Raw genomic sequence first — 22,979 nt, forward strand, 5'->3', positions numbered from 1 at the left:
TTCACCATCCTCTGCAAATTAGTTTTAACCATAAACACTTTGTGTTTAACTCTAAAAGGGCTGGGGGGGGATCCCCCCCCCCCCCCCCCGATGTTTCGCGCAATAATTCTGCAGCATGAGAAGACCTCGCCGTTAGGCTTCTTGAATTTTATTCTTTCAAAGACTTGTGCAACTTTTGAGATCAAATTTGCAATGTCTGCATGTACCACTATGAAGTCACATCTATTTTTAGAAGTGAATGTCACCCACCTCGATTTTTGTGAGTTGCTGTGTAAACCTTCAGAAAATGTCATCTTCCACAAAGTCTCTCTTTAATGCGATGCTGGAATGTAGAGTACAGATTTGATTGTATTTCATCTGAAGCAATGATTGAAAGAAGGTCCTGAATAGTCATTATTTCCATTCATTATTTTTAGATAAATGTGGCTAAATATGTGTTGACTAGTGTAGATGACGTGCAGGGACCAAGTGTGCATAAACTTTTATGTTTTAGGCAATGCATTTTTTGAAGGGGGAGTAATGGATATGAGGTTGTACATAAACAACAGCTGTTACCGCAAGCTGTTGAAGATAATCAGCATGATGGCTTTTATCAATGGGTTTCAGTCGCCTAAGGGGTGCAATTTTCTTTTTCACTTCTAGGCTTTTTTGGGGGGTGGGGGTGGGGGGGGGGGGAATTAGTAGAGAAACATTGCCTCTTGCTTTGATTGTGCTCTCCTACTTAGTGTGCTGAACAAGAAATATTTCGAACAAGAAATATTTCCCTTTGTTGTGCATTTTTGATGTGTTTTTTTTATATCTTCAAGAAAAAAATGCTACTTAGTCTCAGGATGTTACAAAATCTGCTGATGCAGTGTGATATGAGTGCTCTTCTTTGGTGTGACAGCTCTACCCATGACTAATATATTGCCATCCATGTGTTCTACAAATTTGTATGAAAGGAAAGATCAACTCTGTAGAGAGATATTGATGCTGTTACAGTCCTAACTGCCTAGACCTGCAAATATCAAAGAATTCTGATATCCCCGCTTGATTTACAATAATGTTTTAAAGCTCTTCATGTAAATCTATCAGTTGACTCTCCCATACCCCAGTGTGCCCATGGAGTATTCAAACTGTGCCACTTCTCTTATCCTTTAGCACCAGATTAGTTCAGAGACAAATAACAGTAGTTGACACTATGAAAAAGAGTGCTCAAAAGGCATTTTTGAAAACCTGGCCTGCTATGGGACTATCGAAACAATGGAGTCAGCCATGCATACAATATGCTACACCAAGATCAGACAATGGCTGTTTGCCAATAGAAGGAAAGCACGAGCGTGGCACTCAGCCTTGAGCTGGTTAAAATGCAAGTTGCAGACCATTGGAGGCAAGCTACATACTATGTAACAGTAGTACATCCTGTAATATGGATCAGTACTGGTGCCGAGAACTGCAGATACAGTATGCAAAAGTTTACTTGACCTTTCAAGGTCATTGCACCTTTGAAAGGCGTGGTGAATATTGTACAATAGTGAACTCACCTTTAACAGCAATGAAGAGCTATCTTCAATTCATGGGACAACATGTGCTTTACAGTCATAATGTGTATATTTATGCACTGCACAGTAAATGTCAATGCAGAGTGGCAGTAAGTTCAGCTGAATGGCTGAAATGGGAAATCTTGAGAATGATTTCATATCATGCCAGTATAAGAGGAAAAGGGAGCTGTAGCTTGAACTGCAATTGGTGCCTGCTATACTTACATGTAGTCAGCCAGTTCCGAGTTAGCTCATTGGCACATTTGTAAGAATGACCTTTCTCTCTTTCTTTTTTCAGTCGAATGGGGCATTTCACTCGTTTTCAGAGCGACACAATGCATGAGCTTTATGTAAAAATGTATGGGATTCATCAATCCTGTTCAAACAACAACAACAAAAAAATGAGCTTGCATAGACCAGAATGATCCATCAATTAACTCTTGGGAACGCATCCATTTCATTATTTTGCATTGAATGTATTATCAATCTCTTTCTGTTGATATTGCCAAATACCACTTTTGCTCTCAGGTGGATGTGCTGGCAAGCAGCATTTATATATAAGGATTACATTCTGAATAATCATTACATCCCAGATTCTTATCCCAGTGAATTTAACAACCAACATGCCTGTTGGTACGATTACCTTTTTCTGCTCATGAGCAAAGTGGAACTCCCAAATGGCTTATTCCAGGTGGCAATGAATACATGTAATATCCCACCAATATTGCAATATACAGGAGATACTTGCAGAACTTTGATTTCATAACAAGATGGTTTCTGTATTAGGCAGTACATGTCAGTGACCATGTGGCTTTGCCCCAATGTCTACACTGTAGTTCTGATCAGAGTGTAGATCAGATTTTGCATATTGGTATTTAATAAGGAATTTAAAGTGCTCCTGGTTTTTTGAGTCCTTCAGCATGTTTATTCAATTTCCAAGGCCACTTTTTACATTTTATAAGGATGTGGTATATCATGCAATGAATAGTTCCAGTGCAAACTTATATAAAATTTATAGAAACATTGTAATATTTTCTCTACTTTATGTTCATACTGCAAAATGTTTCATGGACTGCTGTTACAACTAATTGTACATCAAGTACTTGTGTATAACGTATGTGTTGATGCATGTTATCATTAACTGCATGACAGGGAGATGTTTAAATTGAGCATATCCTACATACCTTTTTACCTCACTTTGAGAGAAGTGACGCTGAAGACTTTATGACTGTTGCTTTTCATGTAGCACAATAATTTTTAGCATCTTGAGACAATCACACATACAGTGTAAAGTGGGTGTATAAAAGCTACTCATACAGTGTATTGGACTGTGCAGTTCGGATGTGCATATCATTTTAGACACCAATTGATAGTCAAATCCAAACAAGTTGCAGATGGGCTGGGGTTCAGCTGACGCTAGAGATGTATTAGTACATTTAGTTTGTCGTTATAGAATTTTGATACCAGGAGATATTTTGCTATTGGTAGAAATTTGATTGTATCAGCTGTTAAATAGAGAGTGTATTCAATCATTAACAGTGACTGTAGTCAAATATTTATGTTTTTAAAAAATGATCAGTTCTTGTATATTTAGTACACCAAGATCATTGTCTTTGAGGTGACAGTACAGTGCCTTGAATATATTCCTATGTTGCAATTTATTATCATTTCAATACCTTTTGTTAGCATTGTTTGTATTTAAATGACTGTTACTTAAGTTGTCAAGCACCCTTTAATACAATTAAGGCAAGCTTGTGTTTGCTGCAATTACAGAAGCCTTGAATGTAGTTTATCGTCTGTGGGGTGACAAGACCATGTACAAACCTGTATCTCAAATTTTAGTGAAAAATCAGTTTTGGGGATTAATTGTAAGCTGATCAGTCTTGATCTTGTCTTGTCATACCCCAAAATGAAGACACCATGATACAAGTAGCATGTCAAGGGAAAGGAGATAACATTTGTTAGGCTGCTTTGACTGCCATGTTTTTTCGCCCTCAATATTTGACATTTTTGGGATACAAGGTTTTGTCGCCCTAACAGCATTAAGTAAAAATGCTTTGTGGATATTTGCATTGTCTAGCATACTAGAATAATGTCTACATGTTGCTGTTAACATTGTGTTTCACCCCTGAAGATTGACTATAATCTGCTTGTGCTTAATATGTCTTGTTCATGATATACATTTTTTTAATGTTGCAAAACTGTTGGAACTATCATAAAATCAGTTCACAGAGATGTTACTTTGTAGACGTGTATCCACTACAATTCTCCTTTTCTTGGCTAATCATAACAATGTCAACTTTCAGTATCCTAAAACATGCGACAATTCGGTTCCTAGTGAGGAAGATTTTGTAGTCAGTCTGGATAGAAGTACGTACAGTGTATATGTTTCTGTAATTCTCTGAGTTGTACAGAATCATGACTGATAGTTACGAGTGTAACCTTTCTCATTTATTAAACCCTATTTTAACTAGGAGGGTCAAATTGACCCCCCCCCCCCCCCATCGACATTTCGTGCCACGATTCCGCAACGCGCAAAGATTTTGCCGCGTTGTTTCGTGACTTTTTTCATTGAAGCCTCGCGCATATTTTGAGACCAAATTTGTGACGTCCAGGTACACCGTTGTGAAGTTACGCAATGTTTTACATATGCATGTCAACCCGAAAACAGCTCAAATTCATGATTTCGTGTGCAAATCCAATGCAAATTGTTTTTTTGTTTAATTTATAGAAATTAGATTATTTCAACTTTTAACCATTGAAATTAATCAATTCTAATGTAGATAAGTTTGAAAAAGTGACTGCAACAAATTTTGCCAAAAAATAATAGAAAACAAAAGATCGAAAAAACAATAAAATAAGAAATTAACAAAACAATAAAAAACAAAAGAAACTGATTTTGATTGCGCTATTTTTTTACAAGAAAATTGTTCGATGTGTCTTAAGGAACTCTGACACAAAAATTTAGCAATCTTTCAGTCTTTTTGATGGAGTTATAGGTGAAAATATGATTTCATGCATAAATTTGCATGATTAATTTATTAAAAAATATAAAATCAACATTTTTCTATTGTATGACCATGCAGTCTTGTAGTTGACATCCAGCTCTATTTTCAGGCAAAATTTTGCGGCAATCGCGCGATTGGCGGCCGAGATCTGAAGGGTTAAGGGTTAAGTCGCTTGCACCTAAAATCTCAATACAAATAATTGTAACTGGACTGATTTCACTTCAGTGAAAACTATCAGCCTCTCTGTATTTGCTCAAAAGTGAAATACTCTAGAAGGTTTTTTTTTTTTTTTTTGCTTACTTGTAAACTCTTCTTTTCAGTAATATTGAGTTTGGGAATATGTGTTCAGTACATTGCATTTCTTATTTTCTTATGTGTCTTCAGTGACAAGACAGAAAAGCAAGCAACTATTGTATTGCATTAGATGGCTGAACTTTACACTTCTTAGAAATATTAGCTATTATCATTTAACTTTTAAGTTGTGGAAGGCTGAATATGAGGGCCTTGATGGCTTGTGAAATAAAAAAGAAGAAAGGATATGTGATGCTAATTTGACACAAAGTTTGGTGAGTACATTGTAATATTATTGCTCATGAATTTGTGGAAAAGTTATGTAATTTTGTGTTGGCTACAATGCAATACCTGTGTGGAGAACCACAACCCTGTGTTATGCCTGAACTGAAAGTTTGATATGTGTACGCAAGAAAATACTTCAGACAAGTAAAGCTATCATCGCAGGGACTGTCTCGGGAGTTTTACCCTCTTTACGTAATATGAGCTTGCATGGATATTGCCCGCTCAGCAATCTGCATTTGTCTTAGCACAACCAGAGACTCCAACTCTCCCACTTTCGACGGGAGATCTCCCACCGAAAGCCCATTTTTGCAAAATCTCCTGTTCTCCCGCTTGGGATTTAATTTCTCCCGCCCTGGCTCTGTGTCTCCCGCTTGAAATGATTTTTTACTTTATTGCCATCGTATGTTGAAAGATAAGCCTTAGATAGCATGAGAGAGCATCTAGAATCCTAGAGCATCCAGGGCCCTTAAGCGGGCCCTGGACCCTGGCCGCAAGGAACTTCGCTCTTCGCGCACATCAAGTTGGAGTCTCCCGTTTGTTAGGGATTTCAGGCGGGAGAATCTCCAGATCAGAAGGTGCTTGGGGTTGGAGTCTCTGCACAACTGTAGATTCAAAGTTGAGGCAAGCATTTGATGTTGCTCAGTGCATTAACTGATGATTTTGAGGTGCCATAGTGTGCCATGTAGTTTGATGTACATTTCTTAGTACTAAAATGCCTTGGTGTGCTCCCATGTTTGTTCTGAAGCATAATATGCTGTATTGTGGGAATTTAGAGAGTCCGTGGCTGTAGCATGGAAAAAATTATCAGTGTGCTGCAGTTTTTGTTGTCTTTGTCAGTTGAGAACATATGGAACATTAACTTTTGGGAATTCAGTCTCATAACCTTCTGCTCATTAGCTGATGGAGAGATATTGAAACTGACTTTTCCATGTACATGCTCTGCCACAAAATTGATTTCATGTGCAAGTGTGATTTACTGTGAATTATGTTCTGATGACGGGAATCATAGATAAAAGATGAATAAGTCACGGTTATTGTAAAGGTAAATGTTTTATTATTTAATTCTGCTGGGATATATCCATGTGATTTCTTGATTTCCTTTGACTGTGCTTACACATGTCAGATTATTTCATTAACAGAACTTATTTGCTGTATTTCTTTATTAATCTCAAAATCTGCCACATGCATTGGATGAATGTAGTAGCATCTCTGTGTACAATGAATGAAGCAGCAGGTCAGATATGTCACATCGAACTTTCTTCTCTAGTATTAATTGTTTGATAATAAGAGCATTAAGCATTACACCTTTATTGTGTAACGTTATTTAAATATCTTCATCAATAGTGTGCTTTATCATTTGATAGTACATGAATATAAAAAGTGTAACTGTATTTTTTTGTTGTTGTTTTGTTTCAGAGAATCAAGCAGTGGGTTCATCAGTTTTGATGATAAGTATTATGGTATATCAACCACAACTTTACAGCTTGATGTAGCATTATCAGTAGCATAGAGTCTACAACATACTGTGGTATTTACTTTATGCATACCTGTAAAAATTGGGCCAATGGCCAAAAATATGAACAAATAACAGATTTACGAAAAATTTATTGAATATTGTGATCATAATTGCTATCTACTCCAAGGCAATAAAGTATGCATAACAAACTTTAACTGCAGCATGTAGTGAAATTGTCTCTGTTTGTGTTTCTGCTTGTCTACAAATTGTTGTACTTGTAATTTATTAAGCACATAGAGGTATATGTATAGCTGTGCAAGATACTATGAAATCTTGGTGTATTATGATTTTACACATCCTCACATCCATCTTTCAACAAGCAAAATCTGATAATCACATATCTAGAAGAACATGCATTAGGCAGCTATTCCAAAAGTAAAAATGCAAATGAAACTACAGGCAGGTGAGACTGTACTATACACATACACTGTGGGTATAAATCAGCTCTACATTCTGCATATACACGTAGATCAAATTCAGCATGCCAAACTTCATTCATCATCCAGCCAATAACTCACATGTACATGCTGTTCCCTTTAATGGATGATTAATATTGTCTAGCATTCTACTGCTTGTAGATCAAACAAAGCAGTCATATATCACAGAGTAATGGTTGAACTTGTAAGGCTTGCAGTGAATAGATTCCTGTTGTCTCCCACGCACAATGATTTATCATGTAAAGTCGGAGATAAGTAGTACTACACGTTGTATTCTATTCAAATATTTGTTATACAACAATGCAAATAATGATTTAATTACAACATCCAGATTGGTCGAAAGGTTGTGTGTATTGTGTAGGCATGTCATTGCACATCCAGGTGTTAGAGACCTTCTTGCCACACATTTCATTTTACTTTGTATTTTGTGTTGTGACTAATTGAGAGAGAGTTTGCATGAAGCAACTGGGAAGGTCATAGTGGTCGCTATATGGTGTTTTAATAGGACTTGAGGCTTGTCTAATACACTGTAATGACAATTTGATCCAAAAGAAATCACTATTGAGGAAATGGGTATGAGATACTTTTTGCAATGTGAGCATGCTAATATATTTGTCACCTGAGAATGTGTACACACACACATACACACACACACACACACACACACAAATAAGCAACAAACAAAAACATTGACCGTAAGTATTTGATTACCAAAGGTTAAACTGACCAAGATAGTGCCGCTTACATTGTAATTGGGCACCATATCCATGGCACATTATATTCTCTTTCAATAAAAAAAAAAAAATCATAGTACGTGCAACTGTGAGTGGGAGATTGGGGAAATTTACAATTGTACTTTCACCGTATGCCAATAAATCTATGGTGTGTTTCAGCTTACACACAGAGTCCACATCTAGTGAAATGGCACCTGTAATAGGTGAAATGACTCCATATGGATGAACAGCAATTCAACCCAGCTGCTTGATGAGTACACAGTAAAATACACATCATTATATTTATTTTGTAAACATTTGGAGATTGCACACTAGCAGGTGTGTGGTACTGAAGTAATGGCTTTGTACTTTCATAATATCAGATAACACCATGCTTTCAGTAGCCAGCAATTACATTTTTTTTTCTCTATATCATTTAGAGAGAAATGATATTAATTAAATGCTTAAATTTTATATTAAGAATAAATCACACAAGCTTCCATTACCTCTGGATCATGCAGCATAGCAAAGGGTAGACAGTTGTGTGTGTGTGTGTGTGTGTGTGTGTGTGTATTTGTGAGAGGATGTGTGTGTGTGTGTTTGCAAAACATTTATACAACAAAATTTGAACATTAGTGTGCATACATAATCATGTGCAACAGAGACTTCAAAAATTACTTACTTTAGAAATATTAAATCATGTTTCATAGTGACAGATGGTTTTGATCCTGATCTTCAATCAAATCTTAACATGGCTTGAGCGATGCTGTTTTAGAGAGAAATGAAAATTACGTATATGGTGCACAATTACAGTTTCTGTGAAAGATATTCTGGAGCACGGCAACTCCAGTTGTAAGGTACCCTTTACATCTCAACAGCATCAACAGCAGAATATACATACATATATATATATATATATATATATATATATATATATATATATATATATATATATATATATATGTATATATATGTATATATTTATATATATCATCATAAGCCTCCAAAATGAGGCAATAAGAGATACAAACGATGCAACATATATTTATGATATTGTCAAAGAATTAAACCACTAAGGTTCACATCTGATGGAGGAAAGCTAGACTATCATTGCACAGCAATACTTGTACTAGCATTTTGACTATCCTTGGCATATTCTGTTCAGTGACAAATAACAAAATAAAGACTAACACAATGAAGACTAACAAAATGACAGCAAACAAGAAGTTGTATCTGCTGTGTGATGTGCATACAGTTTACAGGTTAGAACTTCCCGCCCAGTCGAAGGTCATCATGACATTTATTCCCATCTCAGCCACTTCGCATGTGGTCTGGACGAGCGCTTATTCTCTATGAACAGACTCACAGGGGCATACGTTGAAGCACTTTAAGAGCACTCCCGGGCCAAACTTTGTACTTAGTACTTTAATAGAGGAAGTCATTTAGAATGACAGCTGAAGTATTTGAGTACTCAGTAAACAGATTCATGAAAGTCTTATCAAATTTGAAGATAAGGAAAATTGGTACTAAGACTCACAGAAAATCACCACATATGACATTCTCTGGGTCAAACAAGACAGTATTTCGTGGCAGAGCAACCATGAGGCTTGTTTCCCTTCTTGATTTATTCATACTCAGAATGACTAAAATAACATGATTTTCAAGATATTTACATTCATAGACAACTAATACCAGGCACGGTGTGCTTCAACATAATTATACTTTCAGGTCCAAGCACAAAATATGCCCCTTTAACCCATTGAGGACGGACTGATTTTGCTATAACACGCATTTCCCATTGACACCTGAATGAGTATAATTGGGACTAGTCTTCAACGGGCCAAGAACACATGAAATGAGTGACATTTCAATTAAAATCAGTAGTGAAATGCTCATTAGGTCAAGGTCACATGACTGAGAGGGGCTAGTTGACTATGACCAATGCGACATCCCACTGATCAGATTAACACTGACAATCAAATGTCCTAGTAGTACAACGCTGCACACTGGTACTTGTCTGACAGTTCCTGACCAGCAAAAATCACTGTCGGACCAGTAAATTTTTCAGGAACGGACCAGTAAAACATGGAAAAACTGGGTACCTACTGGTCCGACCTGTCTGTCAGGACTCAGACCAGTAGAAAAAATAGGTTAGTATGCAGCCCTTTTCACTAATTCCATCTTTGGGCAAATCCTGTAACATGCAAAGTTTAGCTTGACTTTGTACATATCTACAAATTTTTTAAATATATTCAAGGTAATAAAAACATACTGGTAGATTCAGCAGAGCGCTTGCCTATGCAGATGTATGCAAGATTGTAGACAGATTAATGATTAATGCTGAAAGTCTCTATAATGTCACAACCGATTTAATAACAATGCTGCTGCTACTGTCCACATATCATGTTACTGTCCACAGCTAGAGGGCAGCATTTTGTTGATGGTACATGTAGTCAATATTCTGATATTGACAAAGCATGCATACAGAAAATGAATAGCCTTAAAGGACAAGTTCACCTTCATAAACATAAGGATTGAGAGAATGTAGCAATATCAGTAGACCACATCATTGAAAGTTTGAGGAAAATCGGACAATCCGTTCAAAAGTTATGAATTTTTGAAGTTTTTGTGCAGTAACCGCTGGATGAGAAGACTACTGCAGTCTGTGAATAACTTAGATGTCACATGCGTACAACAATATAAGGAAAATATAAAGAGAATTTCACAAAATGTCATGTTTTGAAAAAAGTACACATTCCCCCGACTCGTTACCGACAAATGTTATGGGTAATATTATTCCCCCTGCCTTTAGGAAGAGGCAAGTCGAGTGCTCTTTTATTATGCGAAAAAAGTGAAAATATGTTGAATTTTCTTTACATTTTCTTTATACTGTTGTACGCATATGACTCACAAGCTGTAGTAGTCTCCTCATCCAGCGGTTCCAACACAAAAATTTTAAAAATTCATAACTTTTGCATCGATTGTCCAATTTTCCTCAAACTTTCAATGATGTGTTCTACTAATATTGCTGCATTCTCTCAATCCTTATGTTTATGAAGGTGAACTTGTCCTTTAAGTCATCGCTTCTGTTAAATTGAGGATCTTGGGAAGAACCTCAAGTTTGACAGTGCTAATATTCAGAACATCAGAGCTAAAACAGTTCTGTCATAGGAGGAGAAAGCACAAATTACAAAACACTATTCTACTGGATATTGGCTAACAGCAGAGGTGGTGTCATATGCTGCCAATGCTTTCTCCGTACTATAGCAACATGCACTATTCTATCCACATTTTGCCATTTTCCTGACCTCTCCAGAAGACGTAGGACAGAAAGAGTCTCATTTCCACATTGGGTCAGAGGCGACCTCATGAAACATCCCACATTTGATGTCCTTTGTGGTGACTGTCTAGAACATGGATTCTAAGGCCCAGCATACACGACTTCAAAATGGGCTGTAGGCATACAGTACGCAGATTACATGAATTAGTAAAAAGCCCACTTTAAGACACACTGAATCAAAATTACTTGAACTCTTCAGCAAATCCGTACATACATTGTACACTACTGAATTTGTATAACAAACAAACAGATGGTCTGACGTTGCCAGTTGAACTTTGACCTCACTGTTGTTGAGAGTGTGGAGATGAAGTCTCGCCAATCAGAACAAGGATGTAAGATGTAAGATTATCATGCTATCTTTCTTCCGCAGGCAGCAAGCACTGTCTTTAGGTTCCATATCCTTCTAACTAGGCACGGTGTCACAGCATGTCATAGAGAGCCCCCTGAAGCAAAAGCCTTCACTTTCTGCTCCAAGAAGTCAGAGCTCCATTGTATTGTTCTTTAGTGACTGAACATCAATATGCCATTACTTGTCAGGCTACTACACAGTGATGCAATCCCCAGGTGCATCACACATTGTGTCCTGCCATCACACAAATGGAGCTATTTCCTGTGGATCAATCAAAGTCTGCTCCAAAGGGGTGTCAATGTCGTACTCCTTGGCATGCTGCGATCGTCGACCTCGCTTGCTCCGCTGGGGGATGGGCAGCTCCAAGTGGTGGGCAGGGAGAGGCTCGGTGAAGAAGTAGGGGTGCAGTAAAGCCTGTAGAGAACGTATTACACAGGAAGTGATATTAGGAGATGTGCATTTGATTCCTCTGTCAAAATGACTTTTGGGAATCAGCAATTATGTCTTTAAAGGACAAGTTCACCTTCATAAACATAAGGATTGAGGGAATGCAACAATATTAGTAGAACACATCAGTGAAAGTTTGAGGAAAATTGGACAATCGATGCAAAAGTTATTTTTTTCGCATAATAAAAGAGCTCTTGACTTGCCTCTTTCTAAAGGCAGGGGGAATAATACTACCCATAACATTTGTCGGTAACGAGTCAGGGGAATGTGTAATTTTTTCAAAAGATGGCATTTTGTGAAATTCTCTTTATATTTTCCTTATATTGTTGTACGCATGTGACATCTAAGTTCTTCATACACTGCAGTAGTCTTCTCATCCAGCAGTTACTGCACAAAAACTTCAAAAATTCATAACTTTTGAACGGATTGTCTGATTTTCCTCAAACTTTCACTGATGTGTTCTACTAATATTGCTACATTCTCTCAATCCTTATGTTTATGAAGGTGAACTTGTCCTTTAATAACTAAACTGTTAATTTCCCCACAGAGGTTGGGTCAGTTTGGTGTAATGGTCACCAAGCACATCACAAGAATAATCTCTGCAACAATCTGCAATTTGTGAGCTTTCATGATAATGAAATAAATCAAGAATATGTTACAATCATTTAATGTCAAGTTCAGGGGGTCATTTGACTCCCACCACCTTAAAATCATACATTGAGATTAAACAATGTGTGAGAAGAAACCAATCAGGAAACATGTTACTAGTAATTACCTCAAATTTTTTGCACTAACAATTTTTGCTAATTGTTGCGTATCATCTGAATACCAGTACATATCAGAAAACTGTGTTAAGCTGATGTTCAAGAGCAGTGAGTACTGCAAAAAATGGTGCAAGATTTTTATTCACCACAAAATCTGCAGGCTGAGTGCTGTAAAAAAATTGTGCAAGTGTTATTTTCTGCAAATTCTGCTTGTTGACTGGTATTTCACGGAATTTAACAACTCACAGAAATATTGCCTCCCATAACACAAGTAGATTATGAATTGTCTCCAAGTTGGGCAACCATTAATTTTGTTTTTCTCTTAAAAAGTCAATGTTTCTTTCTCATTCTAACAATGCCATTCTTGATTGCAAATTCAACCAATCATGAATTGGCGTACAAGTCCCAATTCATAAAAGAAGTGGTATACTGTATGAACTAACTTTGCTTGCTTCATCCAAGTAAAAATGCACATACCCCCAAATTAACCCATTGAGGATGGCCTGATTTTGCTACAATTAACACACATATCCCATAGACACTTGCCTGAGTATACTCGGACTAGTCTTCAATGGGTTAAATTTTGTTATACACACAGAAGTGCTGGTCAAACTTTGAGATGTCATATCTCACCTCACTTGCTGATATTCTCTGCTTTGATGGGTACACCAAGAACTTCTTCAGTAAATCCAAAGCCTGTGTGAGAATAAAATATTAGTGAACATTATTCTTCAAGAAAAATTGAGATTATACAGTTACAACACATGTCAATAATTTGGACTGAACACATATGTTTGTCTGATTGAGGTAGAAAAAAAAGGTGACTTTTGAAATTGTGCATTCATTACTAATTCAGACAGGAGGTGATAAAAAAGAAAAGTTGACTGTTTAATAACAATTGTTTGTTTAAGCTTTTGACCTGTGAATTAATCTCTGCGGAGCAAGGGAGTGTTTAAATAATACATGTATATAGGGAATTACAGTAATTGACCCTCCATCAGCCCACATGGATGGGACCAAGGGATGCACCTTCAATACACAGATCATCTGAGCAAGGAATAAAGAAGGACCTACAAGTGCAGATAGATACACAAAACTGACTGTCTTACCTCTGGTGATGCATCAGGTACAATTTGCTCAAGAGGAATGGGAGGGTTCTCAGGAAATGTGATCTTATTATAGTCAGGCAGATCTTTCATACCCTGGAAAGTAACAGAATTAAAGGAAAATGATTCAGTGCATTGACACTGACTTTACATGTTACAATTTATCATGTTATCATGTTACAATGACGTGCCTTTTACGACTTCCAACTTTTTTTATTATCTAAAAATCTTGGTTTTCAAGAGTTGTGATTTCTTAATGGATTATGTTCTGACTTGTTAGAAATCACATGAGCTTCACTTTTTTGGATAATGATGACTTTTTAATGCTAAAAAATTTTACACAGAACTGGATCACATTTGCAAAGTGTTCCCCCCCCCCCCCCCATTTCAAGACCAAAACTTTAATTGCTTGAACCAGCAAGTAAATTTTGCCATTCAAAACACAAAATGAAAAAGGAAGAGAAGGTGACAAAATGAAGGTCAGGGCAGCACACAAAAGTAAAGACATTTACTACTGCTCAAAGGCATGTGAAACTACAGGTTTTCCTTATACTAGGAACATTAATAAATACATGCAATTTACAGACTTAACATACAAATCTAATTTCAAATATTATACCGTAAACATCACTCTTTTAATACCTCATACAGATAATGGTACGTATCAATACCCTCTGGTCCTTTGTACATAAACACTTTTAGGATTACACAAGAAGAAATATCTTTCAATCCCTCACCTGACTTCCCTGCTTTGGTTTTTTTTTCTTCTTCTTTTTAGTAACAAACTGGATATCAGAGGCAGCAACACTAGCTTATATGCTAACATACAGTCATACTTTCTCACAATGAGATAGGAAAAGAACTGGTGAACATACCGGCCACGTCTTCTCAGTCGGTGTGCCCAGCACTCTCAGCACACAGCAGAGCTGCTCAATGTCATTCTCACCAGGAAAGATGGGAGAGTTGTTGAGGAGCTCTCCAAAGATGCAGCCGACAGCCCTGCAGAATTAGACATGGACAGACTTTTCATAATACAGTGGAATCTCGATAAACAGTATGGTGAATACAACAAAACCCTTTCATAAGAAGGTGATCTTGCAGGTTCGATCTCTTCATATTACATTTTGTGCTTTGCCTTTGTATCCGGATATGTTGAGAAACCTGATATAACAAGGTAATTGTCATGGCTTTTAGTCCATTGTTATAACCAAGGTACCCCCTACCTGACAAGATGGATAGCTGTTCATATTGCAAAATGAAAGAGGGAGGATATCTCAAGAAAAGTTGGTGAGATTGCAAGGAAAATGCAGACAGAGCATGGAGGAGAACACTTACAAGCAGACAAGGGGAAATTCACAGTTTGATGTACACATCAATCTTCATTACAAGAAACAAATATTAAAGATATGAATAATAAGCAAACAAAAATGAGATATGGCAACCACAGAAAGAATATTTGATTACTTTTCTAAAGATAGATGGATTAAGCTCCATAAAAAGACATGAACTCCAGCTACACGGACAGGTAAAATCATAGGATGACTACATTAACCCGTTCCATACAGGAACCTGGTGGCCTGTGTATTAAGTCTACTGGGATTTCAGAATTTAGTATGGAACGGGTTAATTGTCGGAGAGACATTTTAGTGTGAAATGATCAAAGAAGCACAGAAATACAGTGTAGAACCATGAATTGCCAAGAACTACTACTTCTTGTCTGTACTAACTGTCCCCCTCTATCATTAAGAGAAAAAAAAAAAAACGAAAGTAGATAGACAAGATAAGACAATGCTCCATTAATTCAGTAATTGGGATAACCTAGCAAAGTTTCCACGATGTACCTCTCTATTTCAGTACTCACCACAAATCTGCACCTTCATCATACTTCCTGGCTCCATACAGCAGTTCGGGGGCACGATACCACCTGACAATAGGACGAAAGAATGCAACACAAATGACACATGATGTTTCTGCATTTTGACTTCATTTTCATTTAGCTTCTCAAATCATTCCATTTCTTTAATAGAGACTCACAACCTTATCAAAGGCTTAGCACTTTTGCATGATCATTATCATTAATGTGGAAATAGTTTTCCCTCTCTCTTTTTGAACATGTTTGTTTTTGTATCAGCAATAAAATCATTATCCTGAATCATTCCAGTTTCTATATACCATTTTGCCTGTCTAGCTTGCCAGTTATAGATACAACATTGTTTTACTGATGAGCTCTGAATAACTTTCCTGGTGAAAGACTGATTCATATAAAGTTTGGTCTCACCTTGTTGCCACCTGATGACTGTACTGCCTCCCCTCGTCATTGCTGAATACCCTCGCCAGGCCAAAGTCAGCAATCTTGAGGTGACCTGTCTCACTGATCAGTAAGTTGGCTGGTTTTAGGTCCTGATAGCAGATTTCAAAGAGAAATGAAAATCTTAAACAGAGACTAAAATCTCAGACATGACCCCTTTAAGTCCTGCATATTTGATTGATTGCAAACCATGACAGAAAACAAAAGGAAAAAATATGTAGTCATGTACCTACTCAGCCAGGTACCTACACGTACTTAACCAGGAGGAGCATTTCTTGGCTTTGCAAGAATGTAGCAGCTAAAAACACCTTTTATCCTCTTGATGAGAAGCCATCCAGTTTTGCTCCCTCGCATTCTTAGGTCGCCACGAACATGAAATAGGTGGATTATTTTGTAAAGAGTGTCAGGATGAAGGACATGAACCCTCACCAGGTGTAGAAACTAACCTAGGATCTCATGGTATCAAGTCTATTGCCTTGACCAAAGATTCTCATAAAGTAGCACATATCTTATGACTCTCCCAGAATAAGGCAGCATAGGATCATGAAACTTAGTTGCAGAGCCAGTTTGGATATCTATGGTCAGTCATAAAGCTGCGCCCCTATGTAGTAACTGCAGACCAAATTCTTTCAGCGACATCTTTTCATATTTGTCTTTTCCCTGTACCCCTTCTTTTGACTGTGGAGATTATGATGTTCATGGTTAATGCTTTTACTTACAAGCATCAGCCTAGGTTTGTGACTGTGATGAAAGAGGAAGGAGAACATTACCCTGTGCATTATGGAGTTCTCATGGCAATGTGCAATGCCCTTCAACAGCATCAGCATGTAACTCTTGACCTGTGCCTCGGTCAGTGGCTGGTCTGAATTCCGTATCACCTCTGACAGGTCCGAGAGCATGAACTCGAAGACGAGCACGAAGCCCGTGCCATGGGGGAAGACATCCTTCAGCTTCACAACCTGTCCAATCAATCATTTTATGCACAAAGTTCAGACATTTATTGTGTCCAAGAATAGAGTTAACTGTTCACCACCTCATACATAGTTTGGTTTACACATTACATTAATAATGATACATCAGATAACTTGAAACAACATACTGTAGAATACATAATGTGATAATAATAGTTCATATACTTGATATAATAATCCTTATCATAATATTATTGTAAAATTCCTTATTATTTTCACAACATGGGTCAAGAGATGATCCATTAACTTGAGTGTCATTTTTAAGGGAAAGGAAGAAAGAGTAATCATTGTCCAACATTGTACTTTACGTCACTGAACAATATATATCATATGAAGTATTATCACTTACATACTGGTTTTCTTCAATTTCTTGCAGTGCTTTGATTTCCCTGAAACATAAAAGATAACATGAAAACTAGATGTAAGAGAAAATGCTTTGCAAAATGTGATTGAGATGCTCCTTACACAAATAAATCAGATGCACACCTCACATACATGAATGAAGTGGATACACCTGAGAAATATGAAAATCACCTGTTAGCAGTGATGGTGAAAGGCAAAACAAATTAAGATTCATCAAAACAGGTACAGCCCTATACAAGATGCAACAGTGAGTAATTAAGAGCTCTATGAAGGAGAAAAACAAAATCCAAATGCATATTACCGAACTGAGAATTGCTCATTTACTTTAAAATTCCATCATTAGATGAACGCTTTAACCCTAAAAGGGCAGGGCTTTTTTGGCTAGAACGGGGGGGATTCTGCATTCTGATTTTGCATGCGTGAGACCCACGTCATAATCTACAAGATTGTGTCATAAGATTTTTTGAAACAATCAATTTCTAATTTTAATTAATTATGCAAATTAAGCTCAAGATCATATTTTAGCCTAATTAAAAGCATTGAGAGTCTAATTTTTGATCTGTAAATCTGTTCTAGCATATTCAACAATTGTACATCACAAAAACTTCCAAAACTCATTCCAATTCTTATGTATTTTATTGTTTTCAGAATTTCTTATGTATTTCATTGTTTTTCAACTTTTGTTTTTTTTGTTTTTTCAATGGACATTTTCACTGACCACTTTTCTACCATAATTAGCACAAAATTAATCAATGAAAGTGATTAATTGTAAAAATAATCAGGTTTTTATGACTTCATGACAGAGCACTGTTTTCCATAAGAAATGTACACAAAATCACAAAATTGTGCCCGTTTTGGCAAAAATAGGCAAAAGTATGCGCGGACGTTGCAAATTTGGTCTCAAAAGTTGCACGGGACTTGAACAAACAAAGTCAAGAAGCCTCGCGACGAGGCCTTCTCACGTTACAGAATTATAGCGCGAAACGCCGAGGGGGGGGATTCCCCCCCCCCCCCCCCCCCCCGGCCCTTTTAGGGTTAATCTGATATCAATATCTATATACAGTTGAACCTCTCGTATCCGGACAAGTCAGGACCGGGGCTCATCCGGATAAGGGATTTGGCCGGATACGGGAGACTCAATGCTTTACACATGTACATATACATACACATGTACTGATGTAGCCCATTGTAGTACCACATGTAGTAATGTGTATACTGCAACCTTTTCATTGTCACACTTGGGGATGTTTGGGGATGTTGAAATGTCTGAAGGTAAGCAATTTGGAAGGAAATTTGATGTAATGTATGTTAATCATATTGGAAGTAATATGTAATTCATGTGTGTTTGGGTAGGAGTTCTCAAGGAGTTGGGAATCCCCCTTTCCTCCCGTAATTATTTAAAAAAAATCACGGCGAGTGCGTCCGCATAATAGAGAGATCCGGATAAAGGGAGGCCGGATAATAGAGGTTCAACTGTAATTCAAAGGAGATGTCACAATTTAGTTGATGGTCAAGGAGAGTTGAAATCTAATTCTTTTTGCCAGAGAGATATTTGAAAAGTTTTGCAAACCCATACATTGATGACTCATCATTACCGAACTGAAATTTCCATTTGACTGAGTGACATTATTTTTATTTTATTTTATTTATTTATTTATTTTTTATTTATTTTTTTTTTTGGGGGGGGGGGAGGTGATGGTATGTGTGTATTGTTCGTTGATGTCCTCAGATGACACAATTTTTTTCATTACATTATATCTATATACATGTATATACTCGGGGGTGAATCCAGGAATTCCGTAAAGAGGGGGCACCTTTAAAAAATTACAGGGGGTACATGCACCCCATCATTTTTCTTTTGTTTTTTTTAAACCAAAATATAAAGGGGGGGGCGCACAGTGCACCCCCCCCCCCTCCTGGATCTGCCACTGTATACCTGAAAAGAGAAAGCTAAACATCTCACATGTAAATAGGGATGGGAGCAAAACACTCACCTCAGTGCAGTATTTGGAATGCCATCATCCAGTTTCCTGAGTGGCACTTTCTTCAGGGCTACAATTTCACCAGTCTGTGACAAGGTATGCAATGAGTAAATTGACAAATATACAAAATGAAACTGACTAATCAGCTATCCACAGAAATGCAACTGAAGATCATCAGTGTACCATTATTACATGCTTTCAATAGATATGACAATTCCATTACTCCTTAGTTCTTTGCTTTTGTTCTTCACTCAGATATGCAGTAATCATACACTATAGCTACACAACTTTCACTTCGGAATGTGGAAATGTGATGTTGAAATATGACATAGAACATAAAAAGAGATTATTATGAAAGCAGACAGCCAAAAAGGTATGAAAAGAAGCATAAATCTTTACAAAGAAAATACAGCACTATAGCTTTAGAAAGAAAGAGAGAGAGAAAGAGAGAGAAATGAGCAGTGGCAGAGGAAAAGTGAGATTAAAGAGAGAAAGTCCAAGAGGAAAGGAGCACAACAAGGAAATTGACAACACTTGATAACAGAACACAAGTATCAAGTTTGCACTCAACATTTGTAGAAGAAATCTCCTTTTTGCTTTGTTTATTAGGGGTTTTCTAGCAAACATGTGTGTGCATGAATATCAATGGCTGGACTAAAAACGACTACTTTTCTTACGGAAAGAGTTCCTTATTACGTCCCCCCCCCCCCCCCACCAACTTGCAAAAAATAAACAAACCACCATTCCCCCTTACTAATATTAATAAACTAAATAAAGATTATGGGAAGTTCTCCCATAAATGGTAAAACCTTTATTTAGTCCATTATTAGTTTAAAAAAAAAATAGCAATCCATTTTTCTTCTTCTTCTTCTTCTTCTGATTTCTAGTATAGTATTACAGTCCACCATGGTATTGCCATGAGGTGTATCAGCGTACTGATTGCGCAAACTAACGTAGTACTAGTAGTAGTGCCAGTAGTGGGGGGGGGGGGATATAAGGAACAACTCTTTCCTTTCTTACCTCTATGTGCTTTGCTTTGAAGACAATGCCATGGGCCCCTTCTCCGATTCTTGCAAGTATCGAGTATTGGTTCATGGTACTGGTTCTAGTGCACTGGTGTCAAGATGATGATGCCGTCCACAGTACACCATGCACCAGACTACGTCCTGCGGGTGTTTTGACACAACACGAATTCAAATAGTTGGGACCAATAAAAATTTCACTGTTGTTCGCTCGCACTACTCATCTCGCTTTTGAGGAATGCAAACACGCTATATTCCACAGAAATACTGGAAATGCCGGAAGAAAACAAGTAATATACTCGAGTGGTATGACCGTATCAAGGAAAAGGGATAAGAGAAACTGGTGAAAGTATGCAGTATTATCATAACATACCAGTTCTCAATCTTCTCCGTTTGTTGATGCTCACCTAGCAGCTGATTAGTCTACTCGCAAGTCGTCGGCGGGTTGTCGCATCATGTATAAAATCACGCACCTCCATTCCTGCAGCTGCCATGCCAATCTGTGTGCTGGGCTGCTGACGACAACCCCCCCCCCCCCCAAACAAATTAACGCTATAGGCCTACCAATTACTTGTAGGCCTAACTACGACCAGAATCCCGTGTCATAATACTTTTTATCAGTAACAACTGCCACATTTCTGACAGAATTTGCTCTCAGTCAATCAGATACAAGGATTTCAGTAACTTCTAGCAACTATTGTACATGTACAAATAAATTTTGTACTGTTATTGATAACAAGTTTTATGAAACGGGGCCCAGTTGTGAGAGTTAAGTTACTGATGTTGATGAAGTTTTTAGTGAAACAATGAGAAAATCCATCTATCAATAATCGATAATGTTGTGACAAAAATATACGTACATTGTATATGATACAATATGCATGATATATCAGAGTAGCATATATAAGCTTACCTGATGTGCATTAACAGCAAAACACAATTATATTTGCATAGTCAGTCAAGATTGAAATAAGGCCTAAGTGATTTGTAGTGCATAACTGCAAGTATAAACCCACCTGAAAAACAAACAAACAAACAAACAAAAAGACATCACTGATGGATGTCATCAATACAAGAGAATGTAATGTCACCGTGTATGGTATACATTGCTTGTGAATAAATAGTGCATACGGCATAACATTTCCCGCTCCGTCATATATTATAATCTTTTTTTTTTTCCACGGTACTGCGAGGTATTGAGAATACGTAATGTTGGTAAATTGTAATGTGATAGTGTCATAGAGCTGTATCATTAATAATCCAACTCTATGGATAGTCTGTGTAGGATTGGGCCGTTACTAGCTGATTTTGTTGGTGCGCCATAAAGAAAGAGCGCCTGAGTTGTGCCGCGCGCGCCCTGCTGCACAACGCAGCGTAGCTACAGCAACCACAGCTAAACATGACGAACCTTAAATACCAAGAATTAGAAAGAGTCCACATCGAGACTCTCATCAGCATCTGAACTGCCTGGGTGGATGGAGGGTACAAACCCTCCTCCACCGTGGATGATTTCAACATGACTGGGGCAAAGAAGAGGTTAGACTGATTAACGTTTCACGATGTCGTTAACTCGAGTTTTCGGCGTACTCCCTAAATTGGCGGAATTCGGCGAGGCAGGATCTGAAAGTGATGCGGCTCCAGTTCCAACCGGCCAACCTACGCCCAAGATTCGTGTCTCTCGAGTGTCACGGGTATGTAATAAGATGTTTTGCCCGATGATGATGATGATGGTGGTGGTGGTGATGGTGGTGGTGGTGGTCATGATGATTGCATAAAATGCTAAAGCCGTTAAAATTTGTTTGGTAATGAATAGACGTCGACGCTGACGATAAATATCATGGAGTTTATATTTTCAGCCTGTAGACTTATTCAATTTGACATTTGACTTATCCAACAACTTATATCATCGTCCCGTTTCTCCAGTTACTACGTTATACTCTTTCTCTTTCTCCGCGTTCTTTTCTTTTTCTCTTCCTAGATCTACTCTTGCCCTCTCCTGGTTTTCTTCTATTCCTCTTCCTGTTGTTTTCGTCGCTGACTTTCTTCTCATGTCCTTCTCTTTGTTAGACTTTCACCTTGACACTGAATATGATTTATGATCTTGATATATTGACTCTTTCCCAACGTGAAACATTAGTTAACGGCCGTTTTATTCATACTCCACACTTGAAGCGAGCTTGATGAATTATGTTACGACCGCAGTTTTACGTAATATAAAGGTAAATCGTTGTGGTTGTGTGACCTTTGTGTATAACGGTGAAGTTTGGATATGACTGACGAGAGAATTGCTGCGTTTTATACAATACAATCATTCACATGCAGTTCACTAATAATTGTATATACCTTTTCCCAGATACCATAATATAGAATCAGTCTCGAAAATACAGCACATAGGTGGAGACTATGATATTCATGCTTAATGACTGACCCATTCTCCATAATGTAATAATAATAATAATAATAATAATAATAATAATATCTATAATGATAAACACTTTAATTACAAAGCGCTTAATACTGACATTTCTAAGTGCATCAATACGGAAAATATCAAATT

At 37.4% G+C, this 22,979-nt stretch overlaps 1 protein-coding gene across 1 annotated transcript; it reads right to left on the reverse strand.

The window, feature by feature from the left end:
• Positions 1-11,699: 11,699 nt before the first annotated feature.
• On the reverse strand, positions 11,700-20,547 carry LOC139709890 (cyclin-dependent kinase 20-like). The gene is made up of 10 exons (XM_071621847.1): positions 20,421-20,547; positions 19,413-19,486; positions 17,405-17,444; positions 16,855-17,043; positions 16,055-16,176; positions 15,638-15,700; positions 14,652-14,775; positions 13,780-13,872; positions 13,304-13,366; positions 11,700-11,873 (listed from the first exon to the last, which is right to left on the reverse strand). The coding sequence occupies exons 1-10, from the start codon at positions 20,493-20,495 to the stop codon at positions 11,700-11,702; spliced, it is 1,017 nt and encodes a 338-aa protein (XP_071477948.1). The 5' UTR covers positions 20,496-20,547.
• Between the last annotated feature and the right edge of the window lie 2,432 nt (positions 20,548-22,979).

The sequence above is a fragment of the Diadema antillarum genome, unplaced genomic scaffold, assembly GCF_040938485.1.
Source record: "Diadema antillarum isolate AM-2024a unplaced genomic scaffold, OU_Dant_1.0 seq00001479_RagTag, whole genome shotgun sequence".
NCBI lineage: Eukaryota > Metazoa > Echinodermata > Echinoidea > Diadematoida > Diadematidae > Diadema > Diadema antillarum.